Source organism: Accipiter gentilis, chromosome 6, assembly GCF_929443795.1.
Source record: "Accipiter gentilis chromosome 6, bAccGen1.1, whole genome shotgun sequence".
NCBI lineage: Eukaryota > Metazoa > Chordata > Aves > Accipitriformes > Accipitridae > Astur > Astur gentilis.
The window spans coordinates 11,726,665-11,743,977 of record NC_064885.1 but is presented as its reverse complement, the minus strand read 5'-3'; the positions used below and the strand labels follow the sequence as shown (position 1 = coordinate 11,743,977).

The window sequence follows — 17,313 nt, the reverse complement described above, 5'->3', positions numbered from 1 at the left end:
TGAGACGTCGCTGGGTGGAAGGTTCCCTGGTTCACCGGTGACCAACAGAACTTGTATTTGTTCAAGACGCTCAGCTATGGTAGATGGGGATGATGGCTTCCCCATATGTAAACCAAGGGTTTATTTAGAGTACTTGCCCTCCTGTGCTTCTTATTCTCAAACTAGCAACACTATTTAATGACTAAACTATTTATATATTATATTGATTTCAAGAGCTTTTGGCGAACAGGGTTTAGAAAAGGGGACTGCCCACTTTTGGGCAGGAACAGACGCAGAAGGACAGGGACAAAAACCAACACACAAAATTGGATCCAGGCTCTTTCCTCCTACCTGGGATGAATACTCCACATCGGTGCAGCCTCAGTGCTCTGCACATGCAAGGAAACCTGCTTACGGACCCTATACATCCCACCAGCCTCTCAGTGACTCAGCAGCAGACGTCAAACTTCTCAACACTTCTCCCACTTAGGACAGGCACTGCTGTGGGCGTGCACCAGCCTCATCCTCTCTCCTTCTGGGGAGGGGGGGTGAATGCACATTGCACCGCTGTGAACATTTCCTTTTCCCACGCCCAGGGTGGGATCGAGCACACCTTCAGTAGGACAAAGGGAGGTGAAGGAGACTAATGCAAGAACTCAAGGGAGAAGAAACACAAGCCAGACAAAAGCTACTGGGTAATTCCCCCAACACCACTGCTTGTAGCAGGGGAGATGAGCATTATCTCACCATGCAACGGACACGGGACCTATTCCATTGAGAGGAGTCTCAGGATGAGCAGTATCTTTCATGATGCAAACTGCAGCTTTCCTCAAGTCACGTCGCTTATCCTAGATGCCGCTTTGATTTGAAAAAGTTGACTCGCCTTTCCCGTCTCAGGATCCTATAAATGCACCATTTCTCAAATTCCTCATGGTTGTTAATGGGTTTCTACATTAGCCCCAGAGGAACAGGAGTAGGTGAGTTTGCCCAGCACTCTCCAGGAAGCACGTCGTTGCCACAAAAGCCAAATGCTCTCTTCTGAGTCTCTATTCACTCCAGCTCCTCACTAGCTAACTAGTTTGTCACATAAGCACTAAAACTCTCTTTGTAAACATAGAACCCAACTGAAAAGTTCATTTGTTTGAATCTCCATAAAGTTGGAGATAATCTGGACCACAATTTTTGCTTATGTAAATGTCAGCACACAAAAAATTAGGTTTGGATCAAAAACACAAGCTGTAGTTAATACCTGAAGTAAAATGCACACATTCCTTCCTGACCTTCATTAGCTTTCTCTGAACATCTGCTGAACAAGAAAATTCCATCCATAAAAGTGACTACAGAAATTAAAAATCCTCTGAATTCTCAGGTAAGTGCATGCACATAGAAAACCCTGCATTTCAAAGGGCACCCTTGTACTTCTTTGCAACCATGGGAGCCATCCAATTAGAGACAGCAAAAAGCAACAGAAAAGCAAAAAGTAAAACCCACAAGACTTTGAACTGCAATGAACTAAGGAGCAACAATAAACTTTTAGAAAGAACAAAGCACATGTACAGTTCTCTATCAGGTTTAGGCCAAAAGAAGACCAACCAGACAAATGTGGACAAACCCAAGTCTTCTCACATGAATTACAACAAGGAGAAAACTAAGCAAGGCCACTGTTTGCTGTGATGACTCCCCGATCCCATTCAGCATCCCCAAGGCACTCTTTCAACCACCATCTGAAACAAGCATCCAGTGTTGATGCTTTGTGCGACTGCAACCCTAGCTAACAGTGGCTAGAGAACAGTACAAGACCAGCAAGATGCATCACTGGAAAGCGAGGAGTCATTGTAGGAGGCAGGTTGGGCCACGTTTGGGACAGCTCTTCCTGCACAGAGAAGAGTAAGAGGGAGCCTGGTATTATTTCCAGAATGACACTGCAGAGAAATGTCATTCAAAAGGAATGATTGTGTAAAATCCTTCCTTTACCAGACCCCAAGGCAGTGTTGTTTAGCTTGTTTTCATGGCCAATATTTACAGAAATAAATTAATATACATACACAAAAAATGAGGGTTGCCATAACACAGAGGGCTGTTATTTCCGATATGCTTTACACTACACAATTCAAGAAGCAAAAACATAGCAATGATACGATCAGATTGCTCATTCGATCTTTACAGAATGGAGCTTTTTAAGAGAGTCAGTTTTTTAAAGATGGCTTCAATTCTCACTGAAATCCAGCCAAGTCCTATAATGCAGAAAAAAATCCATAGCTGATTACACCCAAACTGTGTTTTAGTTTCTCTCTCTCTCTGGCCAAACACTTCCCGATGCTCCCTGAGGTGCAGGCTTTCCACATACTACGTTATAGGATACTGTATTCTAACATTTTGTATGTGCTAAACCACAGGTCAGATTTAAACCAAAACACAACCTTACGCAACAGAAAGAGAATTCTCTCAGTGGATATGTTCTGCAGAGAGCTCATCTAGGAGCATATGGTGGGTTTTGTTAGGTACTTCTCACCAGCATGCAACTTCCCTGTCCTAAAAGAAGAAAAAAAAAAAAAGAAAAAAAAAGAAAAAAAAAGAAGAAAAAAAAAAAAGAAGTGAGCTCATATTTGCACACTTCAGGCGGGCACTAGATTTTCAGCTTTAGATATTCTTCAAGTGCCCAGAATTAACGCCAATTCAGGCACAGAAAACTCCTGGCACAGAAGCCGGTCCAGCTGCCTCTGCATCCTCAGTCCTATGGACTGTCTCAGCACACTTGACTGTTCCCTTCTAATGCCAGTGGGTGGTGATGGGGGTTCATGTGGCCCCCCCACATCTTGCTCTGAACCCATGTCTTGCTGAAGCACAACACACAGTCCTCACTCAGAGAGCAAAGCACATTACACTTTTCTAAAAATCACATGTACCAAATATATACTTGACCAAAGTTACGTAACCACTATGCCAGAGCTATTTTTTAGCCAGACTTATCAGTGTTGCTATAAATCAACCCAGTATGCAGAGGCCAGACAAGATGTCACATTTATGTGCTCAGCTTTCTGCCTGCCCTAAGAAAACGTTTGTGATACAGGCAACATATCTATTACCTCTCTGCCTCCCTTGGTCTTCAGGTGCACGACTGCTCTTCAGCACTAAGCAGACGCCTGTACTACACTGCAAACATACTCTGAGTGCCCACAGCAGCCTACAGACAAGGCAGCATATTTAGAGCCATCCTTACGCTCGCAGCTCCTGTTACAAGCACCAGCTAGCTCCAGAAGCAGCCCCCAGAACACAATGGAGCAGGGAGTCCGACATTAATCTCCACAGAAGAAGGGTATAACTTAGAATTTCAGCTCTCCCTCTGCGCTTGCAAGAACGGTAGACGGCATCGTGATTACTTGTCCAACACCAAGGTCCTAGTATGAGGTCTCCTGTCGTGAACTGCAGCTGTTGCCCTTTTTGAAACAAGTACCTAAATCTTCCTGGAGATTTCTGCCCTACCAGTATCCAGAAGCAGACAGTTTCACAGTTTGATTGTAAATAACATGCAGCTTTCTCTACCTTATTCCTTGTTATTCTTTTGTTTCACCTTGTTTGTCACCCAACAGCACTGTTTTCATGCAAGCGTATAAAGTAGCAATATAAAGAACGCTGTCCGACTCAACTGTGTTCTTCTCGTTTTGTACAGTGCCTTCCCCAAAGCACAAACACCACGCACCAGGAAAGGTACGTTGCATTCCTGCACCTGCCTCACATCCTCAGCGCAGAAGTATAATCAGCAATAGCTCTGATTCAGTACGGAGACACAGCACACACCAGCTTTCAGTTCAACACGGCACAGAATCGTGCATTAGCTTCATATTCAAAACTCAGAGAGGGAATCACACTGACATTGGCAAAAACATTAACTCTGCTAATTCTGACACACAAAAACTTGCAGTCATTAACGCTACAGAAATTGGAAGCAATAAACGGGACTCTTGATTGAGATTACATTCCCAGTTGTGAATCTACGGGGAACAATTTAAAAAAAATTAGCTTCCACTGTCAGTGTTTTAATTGGATACCTCACCTAGATTTCTTACATCTTTACAGCACGTTTCTCTATCCCGCACGGCATCTTTAAAACTCCTTCTACATCTCAGAACTACTGAACCTGGTGAGATTTTAATAGAAATCCCTTCGCTAAGCTATGGAGAGAAGCATTACTTTAGATTTTAATTAGCAGCTGTCAATGCTGAGCCATAGGAAATACTGCATAGTTTCCTTAACTTATTAGATAAAGTGCATTCTGCCTTCTGACCTTCTGCACTTAAATGACGCACCATACTTTAGCCGTTTAAAAACTCCCTTCCAAAAAACCAACTCCGTAGTAGTAAAAGCCATTCCCTCAATCAACACCCAGCGTGCTGCTCCAACCCGTATTCACCCAACTAAACACCCTTCTCGTTTGATGCAGAAATCATGACACTGTAATTTCCTGACCGCTACTATAAACCTGAAAGACCCCATTGCACTATTACGATTTCCTCCCATCCTACGCAAGGTACTCTGAGCTTTAAACACAATCTGAACTTGGAAACCAGATACCGCATTGATTCGGTCCGTTGAGACTCCATTTGCACAATAACACAGGAGAGAGCATGGCTCTGTCACGCAAACTTCAAGCAAGCCGTGCACACGCTCTCTGCCCCGATTCACCACCGCCCGCGACCACATACCCACACGGCATTAAGAGCCGGAGCACTGTTCCTACCGTTCAGCTGCCTGTAGACTATATCTTCCAGGAGAGAGAGTCTCTTCAGCACTGCATCCTGAACGGAGCTGACGCCGTGGGCTGTCAAGTTGGCCACTTCTGCCCTGGGATGGATGTCATGGAAGGTGTCTCCGCTCTTGGCCGTGATGGGTCTGCACTTGGCCAAGAAGAGGACGAAGCCAGCCACCGCGATCAAGTTTAACACCAGCAGGACTTTGACTCTCCTCAAAGAAGCCATCAAACTTCCCGAGGGGCACCGCCAGCCGCCGCGCTGTCTGCAGGGGCTAGGGGAGCGGGCCGGCAGCCGACCGCCGCTGCGCGCACATCCCACGCCGCCGCACGGCGCGGGGGGCTGCGCGGGTTGCGGCGCGCCCCAGCCCGGCCCCGGGCTTCGCCGGACGAGCCGCGGCGGGGCGCCGCCGAGGAGAAGCGCCGCTCGCCGAGGCGCGGCGGAGCCCGCCCCGGGGCTACGGCCCCGCAGAGGAGACGCCGCCGGGGCCGCCCGCCCCGCTCCGCCCGCCGCCGCGCTGCCGCCGGCGCAACTTCATGCCCCGCGCAGGGCGCCCGCGCCTCGGCTCCGGGGCGGCCGCGGGGCCGGAGAGCCCTGCGGCAGCAGCAGCAGCAGCGCCGCCGCCGCCGCGCCTGCCTCCGCCGGCCGCGCGGGGGGGCGCGGGGCCGCTCCTGCGCTGCGCGGACGGGGCATGCCCCGCCGGCCGCCGCCGCCGCCGCCGCCGCCCCGCCCCGGCCGGAGCCGCCGCCTCGCCGCACCGCGGCGGGGCGGGGAGCGAGGGGGCGGGCGCGGAGCGGCGCGGAGCTCCCGCCCCTCTCGGGGCACGGGGAGGCGGGCGACGCGGGAAAGTCACCGCGGCGGATCCACCCCCCCCCCCGCCCCACGACCCGCCGCGGGCGCGCAGGGCCGGCAGGCTGCGGCGAGCGCCGCTCCGCGCACCGCCCGCGCCTGCGGAGAGCGGCCCCGCCGCGGCCCGGCTGCCGGGAAATCCCGGGCTGGAGGCCCCAGCCCGGCACGGGGCCGAGAAACGCTCAACGCCGCGTGGTCGGGAGCTGAGCGGCCGCGTGGGCGGCGGGGCCGAGCCGGGCAGCGGCGCCCCCCACCCCCCCACGCACCCCCCCCCCCCCCCCCCCCGCCGTGGCAGGGACCGCGGGGGACGGACGGCGTGCCCTGGGCATCCACCGTTCCAGCCGCTGCCAGCGCCGTAAGGCGGCAGCTGTAAGGCGCACCTGGGCATAAGGCGGTTATGTTCGGAAAGGGATCGTCGCGAAGAACTCACGTTTGCCGTCCCGTTTCACAGAAAGTTTCGCCGCCCTCCAGGCTGATGGCGTGGTCCTTCCGTCAACTCCGCTCCCCGGCTTTCGTGGATGAAGGCTTTATCCTCTCCCTTGGAAGCGGGGCTTTCTCTACACAGGCAGTCGATCCCAAACGAAGCAAGCCGCCCTGCTTTCCTGTGTCTCCCCAAACACTCTGTGTCAGCGCAAAGGACTGGCTTTAGAGCTGTCACCTTCTACGCTTCAAACATTAAAATCAGGTAGCGTTAAACATCATAAACTAGAATTCACGTCCAGTGTTTTAGTGCCAGAACGTTGAATACCCTCATCTGAGAGGACCAATTTATTTAGAGCTTTATCCGTTTGCCACAGTTAACCCTGCTTTTCAGAAAGATGACATGAACGTGGATTAGAAATTCAGACAGCGTTGAGTCATTGTATCCTACAAGGCCACTTTTCAAGATGTAAGAATATCCCCTCTCACCTTCAAGCCATAATTTAAAAAAAAAAAAAAAAAAACCAAAAAAAAAAACAAACCAAAAAACAATGCCACGGAAACAAACCTAAAATTGCTTTAAAGGATTTCGAGTTTTAATTTAGTACTAGCTGCAAATGAAATCTTTCTGGTTTCAATGTTCAGACCCAGGACCCTGACAGAAACCTGAAGAGGAGAGACGGGCACATAACTCACAGTCAGACCCTAAAATAACACGGTCAGTCCATCATCCACACTCGGGTTTGTTGTTCTTCTTAAGAGGGTAGGGATGGGAATGATTTTGGTGACGTCATGCTACAACTACCTTACAGATTCCTGAAAACCATGAAAGCTTTTTGCTGGCACCAAGGGGAAGCTTATCATAACACCTCCAGGTTTGGGGGTTCTTCTCAAGTGTTTGGGCACGTGATAAACAGAAGAGTTTTGCTTCCAGAGCTGTCAACTGAGATTTTTTTTTTTCTCTATCAATAAAAGCACCCTTTATTATAAAAACAAAACAAACCCAAACAAACAAACAAACCCCAACACAACTTTGCAGACTCGTTTACCAAAAAGGGAAGGCACATGGCCTGAGACTATCAGGAGCAGAAATGTTTGTGCAAACAGAAAACTACCTGCTGCTTATTTTAAACAGTCTCCGATAAAAAAAAGACCCATTCCTGCTACTCCTTCATTGTGCAGTGCTCCCACTGAAGTCAGTGTTGTTGCATTGCACAGAAACAGCAAGATCTGTTTTAATTATAAAACAGTGGTTGGAAAAAGCTAGATTTAAAGAAGTTTGGCACATGGCTATTACATATGACCCTATAATGCAAACAAAAAAATTTAAAAATCTTAGTATCTTGGGAAAAAAAAAAAGACAACGTGAGAGTTTGAAGCAGCTCCTTGCTGAAGGACAAGGAGGGCATTTTTGCCCCCCTCCCCCCAAGAAAAGAATAGAATTAAGTCCCCAAAGAAAACAGGGAGGGAGGGAGAAAGCCACAACTCACCTTATTTTGACCCTGTGGTGCTGTGTATAGTTACAGGACACCCAGCTGCTGTGAGACTGCGTGGTCCCACTGAGGACAGCACACCGGGACAAAATAAACATGCCCAAAAACCTGTAGGAAAAAAAAAATTTACACTCGGTGTAGGAGATAGTATGAGTGCTACAAATGAAGAGTGCATGTGTTCACCAGCTAGCCATACTACCTCCCTGCCCTATCCAGGAGGATTACTTTCAAAAACTTTCCCAGGTATCTGTCATTGTTGGTGCTTTTCTGTATATAAATGGTAGAACTAAAAAAAGTACAGACTTTGAAGCCCTGCTAGCTGACAACAAACGGCCATCACCTGGGAAGTTCACCAACCCAGCTGCAAAACATCTCTATTACAGAGGAGAAAGGTTTTCTGCTGCTGACCTCACAGGGAGGAGGTGCAGCTAGGAACGTTCTTCACCTTTGCAAAACTCCTGAGATGAATCAGCATTTGCCTTTCAGGGGTGGAGGGACACCTTATAAAAAACTGTTCCCCCTCTCCTGACCAGGTTTGCAACATTACATGTTCCACAGGACTCCTTCCACTGTGCTAGTCTTTGCAGCATAATTTTCCCACAATTTCTTTTACTGAGAGGAAGTAAAGAATTATTTCAGTTTTGCTCAGTCATCCCACAATTACTTCTGGCCTGCTGATCAAATTTTAGAAACTGCTAGAGCCCCAAACGCAAAGAATTAGCACCAACCATGCCCTTTAACAGCATGTCCTGAGCAACAACCACTAGCACGCTCTGCTTGAGACTTGGCCAATGATATCATATTTCCAAATAGCCCGATGATACCTGCATCATCAAGAGCTGCAGTATTATCTACCAACGGATACCTTTATAACTCCCCTAAAGTGACGTGGGAGAAAGCAGCATGCTTTAGATAACAAAAACCAGTAAGGACCAAGAATTCCACTGAAGATGGACACCAACAGGATATGGCTATAGGAGACCAGAAAAGGTTATGCTTTGTGGCATGAGTCTTGAGAACAGTGTCCCACAAGCTCCATAACCATTATTTCATTTCAGCTTTGCACACTGCTAGATTGAACAAAATTAAAATAACAAATACAAAATGGTAGTTTGCTATAGATGTGAAAAGGTTTGTCAAGACCCCATCCTCCAAATCAGGGTTTCAACAAGGAGTAGCTCAATCTCCACTGCAGTGTTTGGAGTAGTTGGGTTTTTTTCTCATTTTTTCCATTTTCATTACATTCCTAGAAAGAAAAGCATGAACCATTATTACTAAATAGAGAAGAACTAAAGGGTATTTATCAGTATTGGGGAGAGAAGATCAGTTTGCATATCTAATAGAAAAATTCTATTTTTGCCCAATACAGTGGAGTTCTACCAACAGCACACACACGCTTTTCAAGTGCTAGCCAAAATAATTACTTCTCTCCTTCTGTGGGAGAAAAAGAATCCACTAAATCATGAATATTCAATAGATTGATTAATGACATAGTAATCCTTTAGCTAAAATCTCTGCTCCTTAAAAACAGTGAACACTAGCTGCCAGTTACAAGAAGAATTAAAAATACAAAAATAAGTCGGTTTTGAGAAGTTATCTCATTCTGATCGCTTTAGAAGTATATGATGGTAGTAGGATACCATGACACACCTGGGGCAGACTCTCTTCACATTCTGGTAGATGTAAACCAGCCAGAAAAACTGGATTTCTTGCTACTTACTGGAGCCACTGCCAGCATCATGCATTCTCCAGGGCACACAGCAAAGGTGCCTTCCCCTCCGCTCCAGCTCAGTCCTCTCCCACCTGCTCCCAGGGCTGGCAGGCAGTGAGGGTGTTGTGGGAGTGGGGCAGGGGGGGAGCGCGGTGTGGGCCTGCACCCACCTGGAGAAGTCTAAACACCTACATTTCCAGCCTTGTAAACACCAGCATAAGAAAACAGATGTTTGGGTCATCTTAGATAAATTTGCTTGAATTGCATAAATTAGCCTTTCTGTGACTTTGAATCCCTGTATGAAAACCATGATCTGCAAGAAGAAAACACAAAACACCAGCAACAACAAAACCCCCACAAGGGTTCAATTTAAAGCCATGAGCTGTTCCCTCAAAATCTTAAAGTTCCGGCTGGAGTATTGTTAGTGCAACTCGGTTTCTTCTTTGTTTTCAGGCTTCAGGTGGTCCTCAGGAGTTGTCAGTCTTTCCTTTTTCTCTCGGGCTCTTGAGAATTCCTGATTATTCAGTTTTAATTTTGTTTCTTTGCTGCCGAAAACCACCTCTAAGAAAGTCCTCCCCCATCAGGTCTGGTGAATTTAAGCCTCCATATTGCCTATAAGCTCTTTGGTTTTCGCACTGGTGTTTTCTCAGTGCAGGAATCTGCTCCATGAAGTACTAGTGGCTTCTGCAGGAGGCATTAAGTGTGTACTCGCCTGCTGGCAACAGGTTGGGAAGAGTAGTTGCAACACGACCTGCAGCATAAGGCCTCGTTGCATGCAGAGCTGCAGTCCCATGCTGTTCCAGAAAGCACAGCAGTGCTGGTGTCTCGAGGGTCACCAACACCATTAAATTTCTCCATACCCCCAGTTTATTGGCCCGATCCTGTGAAATGAGTAAGCACTTGCAAAAAAAGATATGTTTCTTTTTCAGAAGCTAATATTAAAAAGTTGATGGCACATTGTCTGCTCTCCCTGGATTCATTTTTGACAGTAATTTAGTCAATTTAACATCAAGGAGTGAACGTTTATCTCCAGCCTTAAAATTTTCCTCCACTATGGGAACAGCTAACTCACAAAAGTAACTTTCTTCAGTTTTATCTTCAAAGTTTGGGAACATATTTAGTTCTACATTACAATAACTCTATTCATATTTCATGAATTTTTTTAAGTTCAGACTGTGAGCATGGACAGCTCATCACTGACACATCAGGGAAATGTTGTGAAAAAACAAGGAACTTATTGTACTTTTAGCTTATGAGATTGCTTTATGGTTCCCTCAAGGATATTAAAAACAGATATTTGCAATGTTATCAATAAGTATCTTTAAGAATCAGCATTTCTAAAGCTTCTAGAATGGCTTCAACTCTTGACTGAGTTCAGAAATGAAAGAACTCGCTCAGAAAAAGCAAAATCATAGCTTAAAGCTCAACTACTCTTCAGTTTTGCTGCTTTGAACTTCAGTATTGAGCTTGATGACCAAGCTTAGGTAATTTTCTTATTAAAGCTGGTTAGAAAATTTCCAGCTTCTTTCTCAAATAACAGAGGGGAAGAGAGAAGAACAAGTTCACTGAAATTTTGACAAATGATTGAAAAATAAGAAAATACATTTTAAATATTGATTTTTTGTGTGACTAGAAAAAAATTCCATGCTTGTTTGGTTGTTGGTTGTTGGGGGTTTTTTATTATTACAGAAGATAGCTATATGGCCCATATTATTTCAGCACCTAATCATCCCATAGATGAGAACTTCTCAATTGAGCCAGGGAATACTATTGTTTCTTCATGTTACATGTGCAAACAAAAAGATACCTAAAGAACGTTGGAAAAGTGGGCTTTAAATTCCCAAGGAAATCAAGAGATGACAAAACCAACCTGGGCAGTATCAAACCAAGAGCCTTTAGTACAAGAGCCTCAGTTTGCCACCAGCCTCTGAAGTTCAAGGCTAACATACTCAGCTGATAGCCCCTTCATCAGCACTGCAGTACATCCATGCCAGTGAAAAGCAGCGAAATCCAGAAAGATCCCCAAAGCCAACATGCAATATACCTCTGTTCCTATTAAAATCGGGGTTGCCTTTCATGTGACTGTCAGAAGTGCAGATCTAAGTGCAATGAAGATGTAGACAAGAAGTCAGTTTGCTTAGATATAATAAAACCTTTCAGGGTTTAGTTTTCTCCCTAAAAGCCTGATCTCGCTTACTGTAGCAATCTGGCCTCTGTTAACAGCAGAAGAGATCCTAGAAATGGAGTATCCCCTCTCTGCTGCTCATTAAGCCTGGCTCTGATGACTTTCTAGATGCTACAGTACATGCTCAAGAGTAACTTATTATCCTATGCCTTATATCAAGTATTCGGCTTAAGGTCAAGACTCAAAGCCTTTTCTGAACCCCTGGACTCCTGGGGGTGCAAGGCATGGCTCTCCCCAGCACCCTGCTCCCCCCAGCAAGAGCAGTGCTGGGGCAGGATGGTGGTTCGGAGTCATGGAGACTGCACTGAAGATACATACTCAAAACTTGGCCGTGGTGCAGCCACAGGTATCAATGGAAAACTGACACCCGCTTTTTCTCCTTACCTATGACAGGTCTCCATGTATTGAGGTAAAAAAAATAAAAAGACTGTTGTCTTAAATAAAGAAAACCAGCAAAAAAAATTACTGTGAGTTTTACAAGCCAGTGTGCGTGAATACTTGCTTCTTCACGTCTTCTCATGTAATTCTTTTATTAAATAATTAAGATATCTCTTGCACTGGATTTGTGCTTAAACTATATTACAGTCATGCTAGGGCAGCTTTTATCCTGCTGTGATTATGAATGGTGGGCTGACCATCTGGATATAATACACTATTTTAACCTTAAAAATTTAAACCTCCCAATAAAGAGGTACCACAGATTGCAACAACTGCTTAATGAATGCTAGTCTGTGTACTCCATCACACTCATTAAATATCATTGATAGATATGAATAAAATTTTTGTTACAGAACTTAAAAGATACTTCTCACAAAAATTTCAAGAGGTCTGCATCCCAGCAAAAAGAATAGTTCAAAGCAGTTCTTAACATTTAGAAAATCAAGTAGGTCAAGAAACAGACATATATATATATACACTTTGAATTAAACAACTGAATTTCCCTATCAGGGAACCTTTTGTTTTATTTTGTAAATATGTATATCAACTTTTTTACAAGTTCCCAAAACATACCAAGCGCATGCCTCAGCAATACCTCACAGATAAATACAAGGTGCTGTGTATCCTTGTTGAGTTCAATGAAAGGTAGAGCGGGGAAAAAACCAAAACAAACAAAAAACCCCCACCAAACTGGATTTTATTACAGATTTGCTGTTGATTCATTGGGTGTCCCTAGGCAAAGTGCCCAGAGCTGAGTCTTCAGGGTAGTCATGGATCAAATATTCAGACACTCAGCTGAGGGCTACAGTTTCAGCAGAGCTCCACTCTGCATGTAAAGCCCAACGTGCTGAGCCATTCTGAACAGCTAGTGCCTATGTAGAAAGGGAGCTCTTTGGTAGATCTGCCCTCTTGCACAAATACTGCACAAACTCACATTCTCTGCTGCCAACTTCATATTTTTAGGCAGCCCTAAGAAACATACTGAAATCCTCCATTCAGCAACGGTGCTGAAATATTCTCCACCACCTCTCATGGGTGCTTAGTTTGGGAGGTGGGGTCCACAAAACTCAGTATGGAGGCTCCTGAAAGGAGTTCTTTTCAGGTAGGAGTCTCCTTTTTATCGCAAATATTCTCAGCTATGAAGTCATTCAGGATAAAACCCTCTCTCCTCCTCCTGTTTAATGTCTAGGTGAAACTGCTGTAGGAGATTTGGGACAATACAAACCACAGTTCTGGCTGTATTGTGCCTTCTTGTCAGGCTGCACAATGCAGGAACATGGGAGGAGGATGACCCACTACAGCTGAGTCTACTCCGCTCACACTAGTCACTGGATGGTGGAGCTGCAAAGGAAAGCAGATCCCAAGGCTGAGTAAAACCTACAACTTAATCCATCAAAGGAAAACCGGTGCCCAAAACAGGCTGCGATTTTCTCCCAGTTATAAAAGCAGGATTCAAGCAATCGTCTCTGTCACCAAGCACAGCCCACCCACATCCTGATGAAGCACCATTCCAGCCACTGCCAGATGCAAACATCTCCACAGGTAGCTCCAGCCTCATAAAACAGTTGTGAGTCTTGGTACCTGACAAGTACAAACTGCCTGTTTTCATATGGTCTAAGTAGTTATTGAGTTAGCCCGAAGGGATTGTTTTTAGCTTTGAAGATTGCTGCTTTCATTTCAGAAGAATGGCCAGAAAGATCTTCTGTTTTCTTTCCAACAATAGCATTTGTTGTGGGTGAAGGATATGTCATCTTTAAGAAGCAGAGAGAATTACGTGCTAGACCCTGCCTCTAAAATGCATCCCCTGAAGGAACATACATCTGCATCTAGGGCTGTAGATCTTGCAGAGAAGAGTATTTTTTTAAGGGAAAAAAGCTGTGCTGAGCCTATCCAGTTCTCTCTCCTTTGGTCCATCTCATCATAGCACCTGGGTGTTTTCCCTTTTCTCCACACAGAAGGGGAATAAAGCATTAAGAGATGGAGGGATTCACTCAAGTCGCATCCACAGTTTGCAACAGCACAAAGAAACACACGTGTCCGCAGCCCTGCTGTTGCCCCAGAAGCACTCTGCCTTTTCCTTGTCCTGCACGAGCCACCTGCTCAAGGACCGGTAGCAGAGCAATGAACGTACTCCAAAGGTCCTGCTCTTGCACTGCCTCAAAAATCGCATTAAGTGAAAAATCAGTGAAGGTGAATCAAATGGATGTCATTTTCTCAGTGCTGTTGCTACCAAGTGCATGCTCAAGGTTTGCCAGCAACTTCAGCTCAAGACAGAGTTACACCATTCTTGCTGTTCGTTATATTAAGGGCTATATGCCTCTAGTAAACCAGTTCTGCAGCGCTTCAAGCTTTCGGCCTGCTGGCTTCCTCATTCACTGTACGTCCTGCAGCCATTCCTCCTCACTCACTAGCAATGCTGCACTTCAAAGACCAGAGGAACATCAGACAGAGACACTGCAGTGCTTTGTTTTCTTCTCTCCTTAACTGCTTTTTTAGCATTTTAAAACACAATGCACTCATGAAAGCTTGTAAAATTCCTCATAAAGTTTACTGTGCCACAGGATTATAGAATACCTCTTGGAACTATGGATAAACAGCTAATCTTGGATCTGTCACCAGAAATCACTAATATATTTCAAAAAGCTATTAGCCCTTAAACCAAAAGCAACACAGAATTTGATTTAGGGCAACAGGCTATAAAACACTGAAATTGTTTGGCAACTCTGCATTGAAAGCAGGTGGAAAAAGCTGTAAGAGCCCTGGCATTTATTTTATTCTGCTATTTAAAACATATTTTACATAGTTTCCAAAATGTGTGCATGAAAACTAACATTAAGTAAGGATACTGGAAAAAAATGTTGAACAATTGATTTACCACACATTTTCAGGAAGCAGAACACCATTCATTATGTTATACAAGAAGGCAGGGAAAGGCAGTAAATACTACATACAAAAAAAAATAATAAATTATAAATAGCCTTTACATTTTTTTATGACATCATATCTTTAAGGAGCTTTAGAGCATTCAACACTGACCATAACCTCCAGATGAGCAATACCCATTTTGTGGATGGAAACACTAAAGCGCACCTATTAATCCTAAATACCCTGGTTATTTCTGAAGGGCTTAGCGACAGGAATGGCTGGGCTGATGTGGGATGGTGGGACAGGGAGGAAAGAGTATTTGCAAGGAGGGAATGCAAGGAGGAAATACAGTTTTTGATTGTCACATGTAAAGCCAAAGCCTAAAAATGTTTCACACCTTGCTTCTTTCCCTGGTCTTTGTAAGTACCTGGTCTTATCCTTTCCTTTTGCCAGTGGATGCAGGTCATCCAACAGAAAAGAGGAGGAAGGTGAATTTTCTGGGAAAGACGACATGAAAAGACCAGGCAGGTGGAAAAATGCTTCAGGTGAGGAGTGCAGGATTTACCTTCTCACAGAGATACTTTAATCAAGTATTTTGAGTGAGGTGATCTTTAAGCTCCTCAAAGCCTCAAAGAAATGGAAAACACAAGCAGGATGTAAGGTGAGTTTCTAGCTTGTGGCAGTGTGCTCAAGTCTCCTGTTTGAGACAGCAGAGCTGGAAATGGCTGATGAAACTGAGCAGCACAGCCAGGACCATGCACCAGCAGCGATGCTGTTCCAGTGTGGGTTTACTCGTGGTCTGGACAGTGTGTTTGCATATTCTACACAGAGTAATCACTGCAGAAAGGCTAATATTCAAGGGAAAGATATTTTTAGTATTTCTCTGAGAACTAACCTACTGTATGCAACAATTCCTGCCCCCCCCCCCCCCCCCCCTCCCTGCAATGATACATGCATCTCGGAGCCTTTTAAGCAAGGGAGATATCAGAATAATTAACCAGACCTCTGCTGCTCTAGTATTCCTGCATCAGCAAATGCTGGGGCATACAACTTACCAGCATAGTGGCGTGTGTCTGATCTTTACATGAGGCTTTGGTGTTTGCTTTCTATCAATTAGACACACATATCTGCAAGAAAGCACTGAATTCTAAAATTTTGTCAAAACCAGGTTTCAGTAATAAAGAAATTATGCCTTCAGCATCCCTTCATTCAACAGACTGTAAGCAGTATGGAGCTGACTCATTCCACGGTGCTATTACTAGCAGTATAAAAATTTCAAACAGAAAGTACTTGAGGTACAGAGAAGACAGCTCTGGAAAGAAATAAAGGTTATTATGACCCACAGAGGTCATAGTAAATAAGCAGGAACAAGATCCACAGGACTGAGAGGCTGAAGAAATCCCAACAGCACCTCTGCAAACTGCTTTGCTCTCATGGGAAACATCCTCCCACTTCCAGAATTCACATAGAAAAGCCACAAGGTTTGGCTATCCAGAAATGCTGTTCACAACTACTCCAGGGCAAATTCACACCAGGTAAGACAGGACAGCTAATACAGCATGTATATTTTTCATTTCCAGTATTCAGCATTTTGGTGTTCAGAAACAGGACAGCACAAAGGTAGGAAGAAGGATTCTTTGACATAATTTTGGACATCTCCATCTCTGACACTGTAAGCCCTCTTCTGCACCAGCTGGATACAGAGAAAGGCATGTGCACACAGGAAACAGGCCTTTGGACAGTGAGATGCATGTGGCATAGCTCCAAGCAAACATATATGCCTGACTGTCCCTGTTTTGTGGGTAATGCGGTAGAAGCTTGCTTTCAAACTGGGCATTTGTAATCTTGAGCAAAAAAATTCCATGGATGGATTTTTTTTCTGCCTGTACAAAACTGCATCGTGTAAAAACTGAGTAGGTCATTTTGAAATTATATATATGCATACATTTAAAAAAACAAACTAAATAAACAGAAAAGCTACTCACTCAGTTTAGCTACTAAGCTGCCTGTAGTGGTTCACTACAGATGAAGGAGGAATCACAGACAGGATCACAAGAACTATTCAATAGGTTGAATTCAATAGGCTAAGAAGTGCACAGAATACACCAGCTATCACTTTTCAGGATTAACAGTGCCACATACAAATTATTTTGCAGTCTAGCTAGAGTACATCTCAAGATAACTGAAATTAAGGACTTCAGGTCTTAAGCTTACCAGTTACAGCTACCAGTTGGAAGGCCTGGTCTCCAGAGCCCTGCAGACACAGAACTGCCTTTGGAGTTGGACATCCACGCACTGAAAAATTACTTTCTTGAGACTCCTGATGCTTAAGCACACCTGACGCCAAGCACATGGACAGTCCTGTTGAAGTCAATGATGCCACTCATTTAGACAAAATGTACTAGATCAGTTAAGTGCTGAGAGAACTGGCATCCCAAGTACTGGGTTTTGGAATAAAGCTTTTGACAGGGGGGACGGGGCGGGGGGGACGGGGCGGGGGGGGGGTCAGAGAGGAGAGGAGGAGTGTAGAAAAGTTACTCAGAGCAATTCAGTGAATAAGAAAACACCATTTACTGAATTTAATTATTGCATTTGTGAATTGCTTGCAAAGATACATTTTGTTTC

The 17,313-nt window shown here is 44.9% G+C and overlaps 1 protein-coding gene across 1 annotated transcript in view; it reads right to left on the bottom strand.

The window, feature by feature from the left end:
- GALNT17 (polypeptide N-acetylgalactosaminyltransferase 17) overlaps positions 1–5,369 on the bottom strand; it is a 218,605-nt gene extending 213,236 nt beyond the window's left edge. The window contains exon 1 of the mRNA XM_049803791.1: positions 4,718–5,369. Coding sequence (XP_049659748.1) covers positions 4,718–4,955 — 238 coding nt within the window. The 5' untranslated portion in view covers positions 4,956–5,369. The remainder of the gene's footprint in view (positions 1–4,717) is intronic.
- Positions 5,370–17,313: the final 11,944 nt, after the last annotated feature.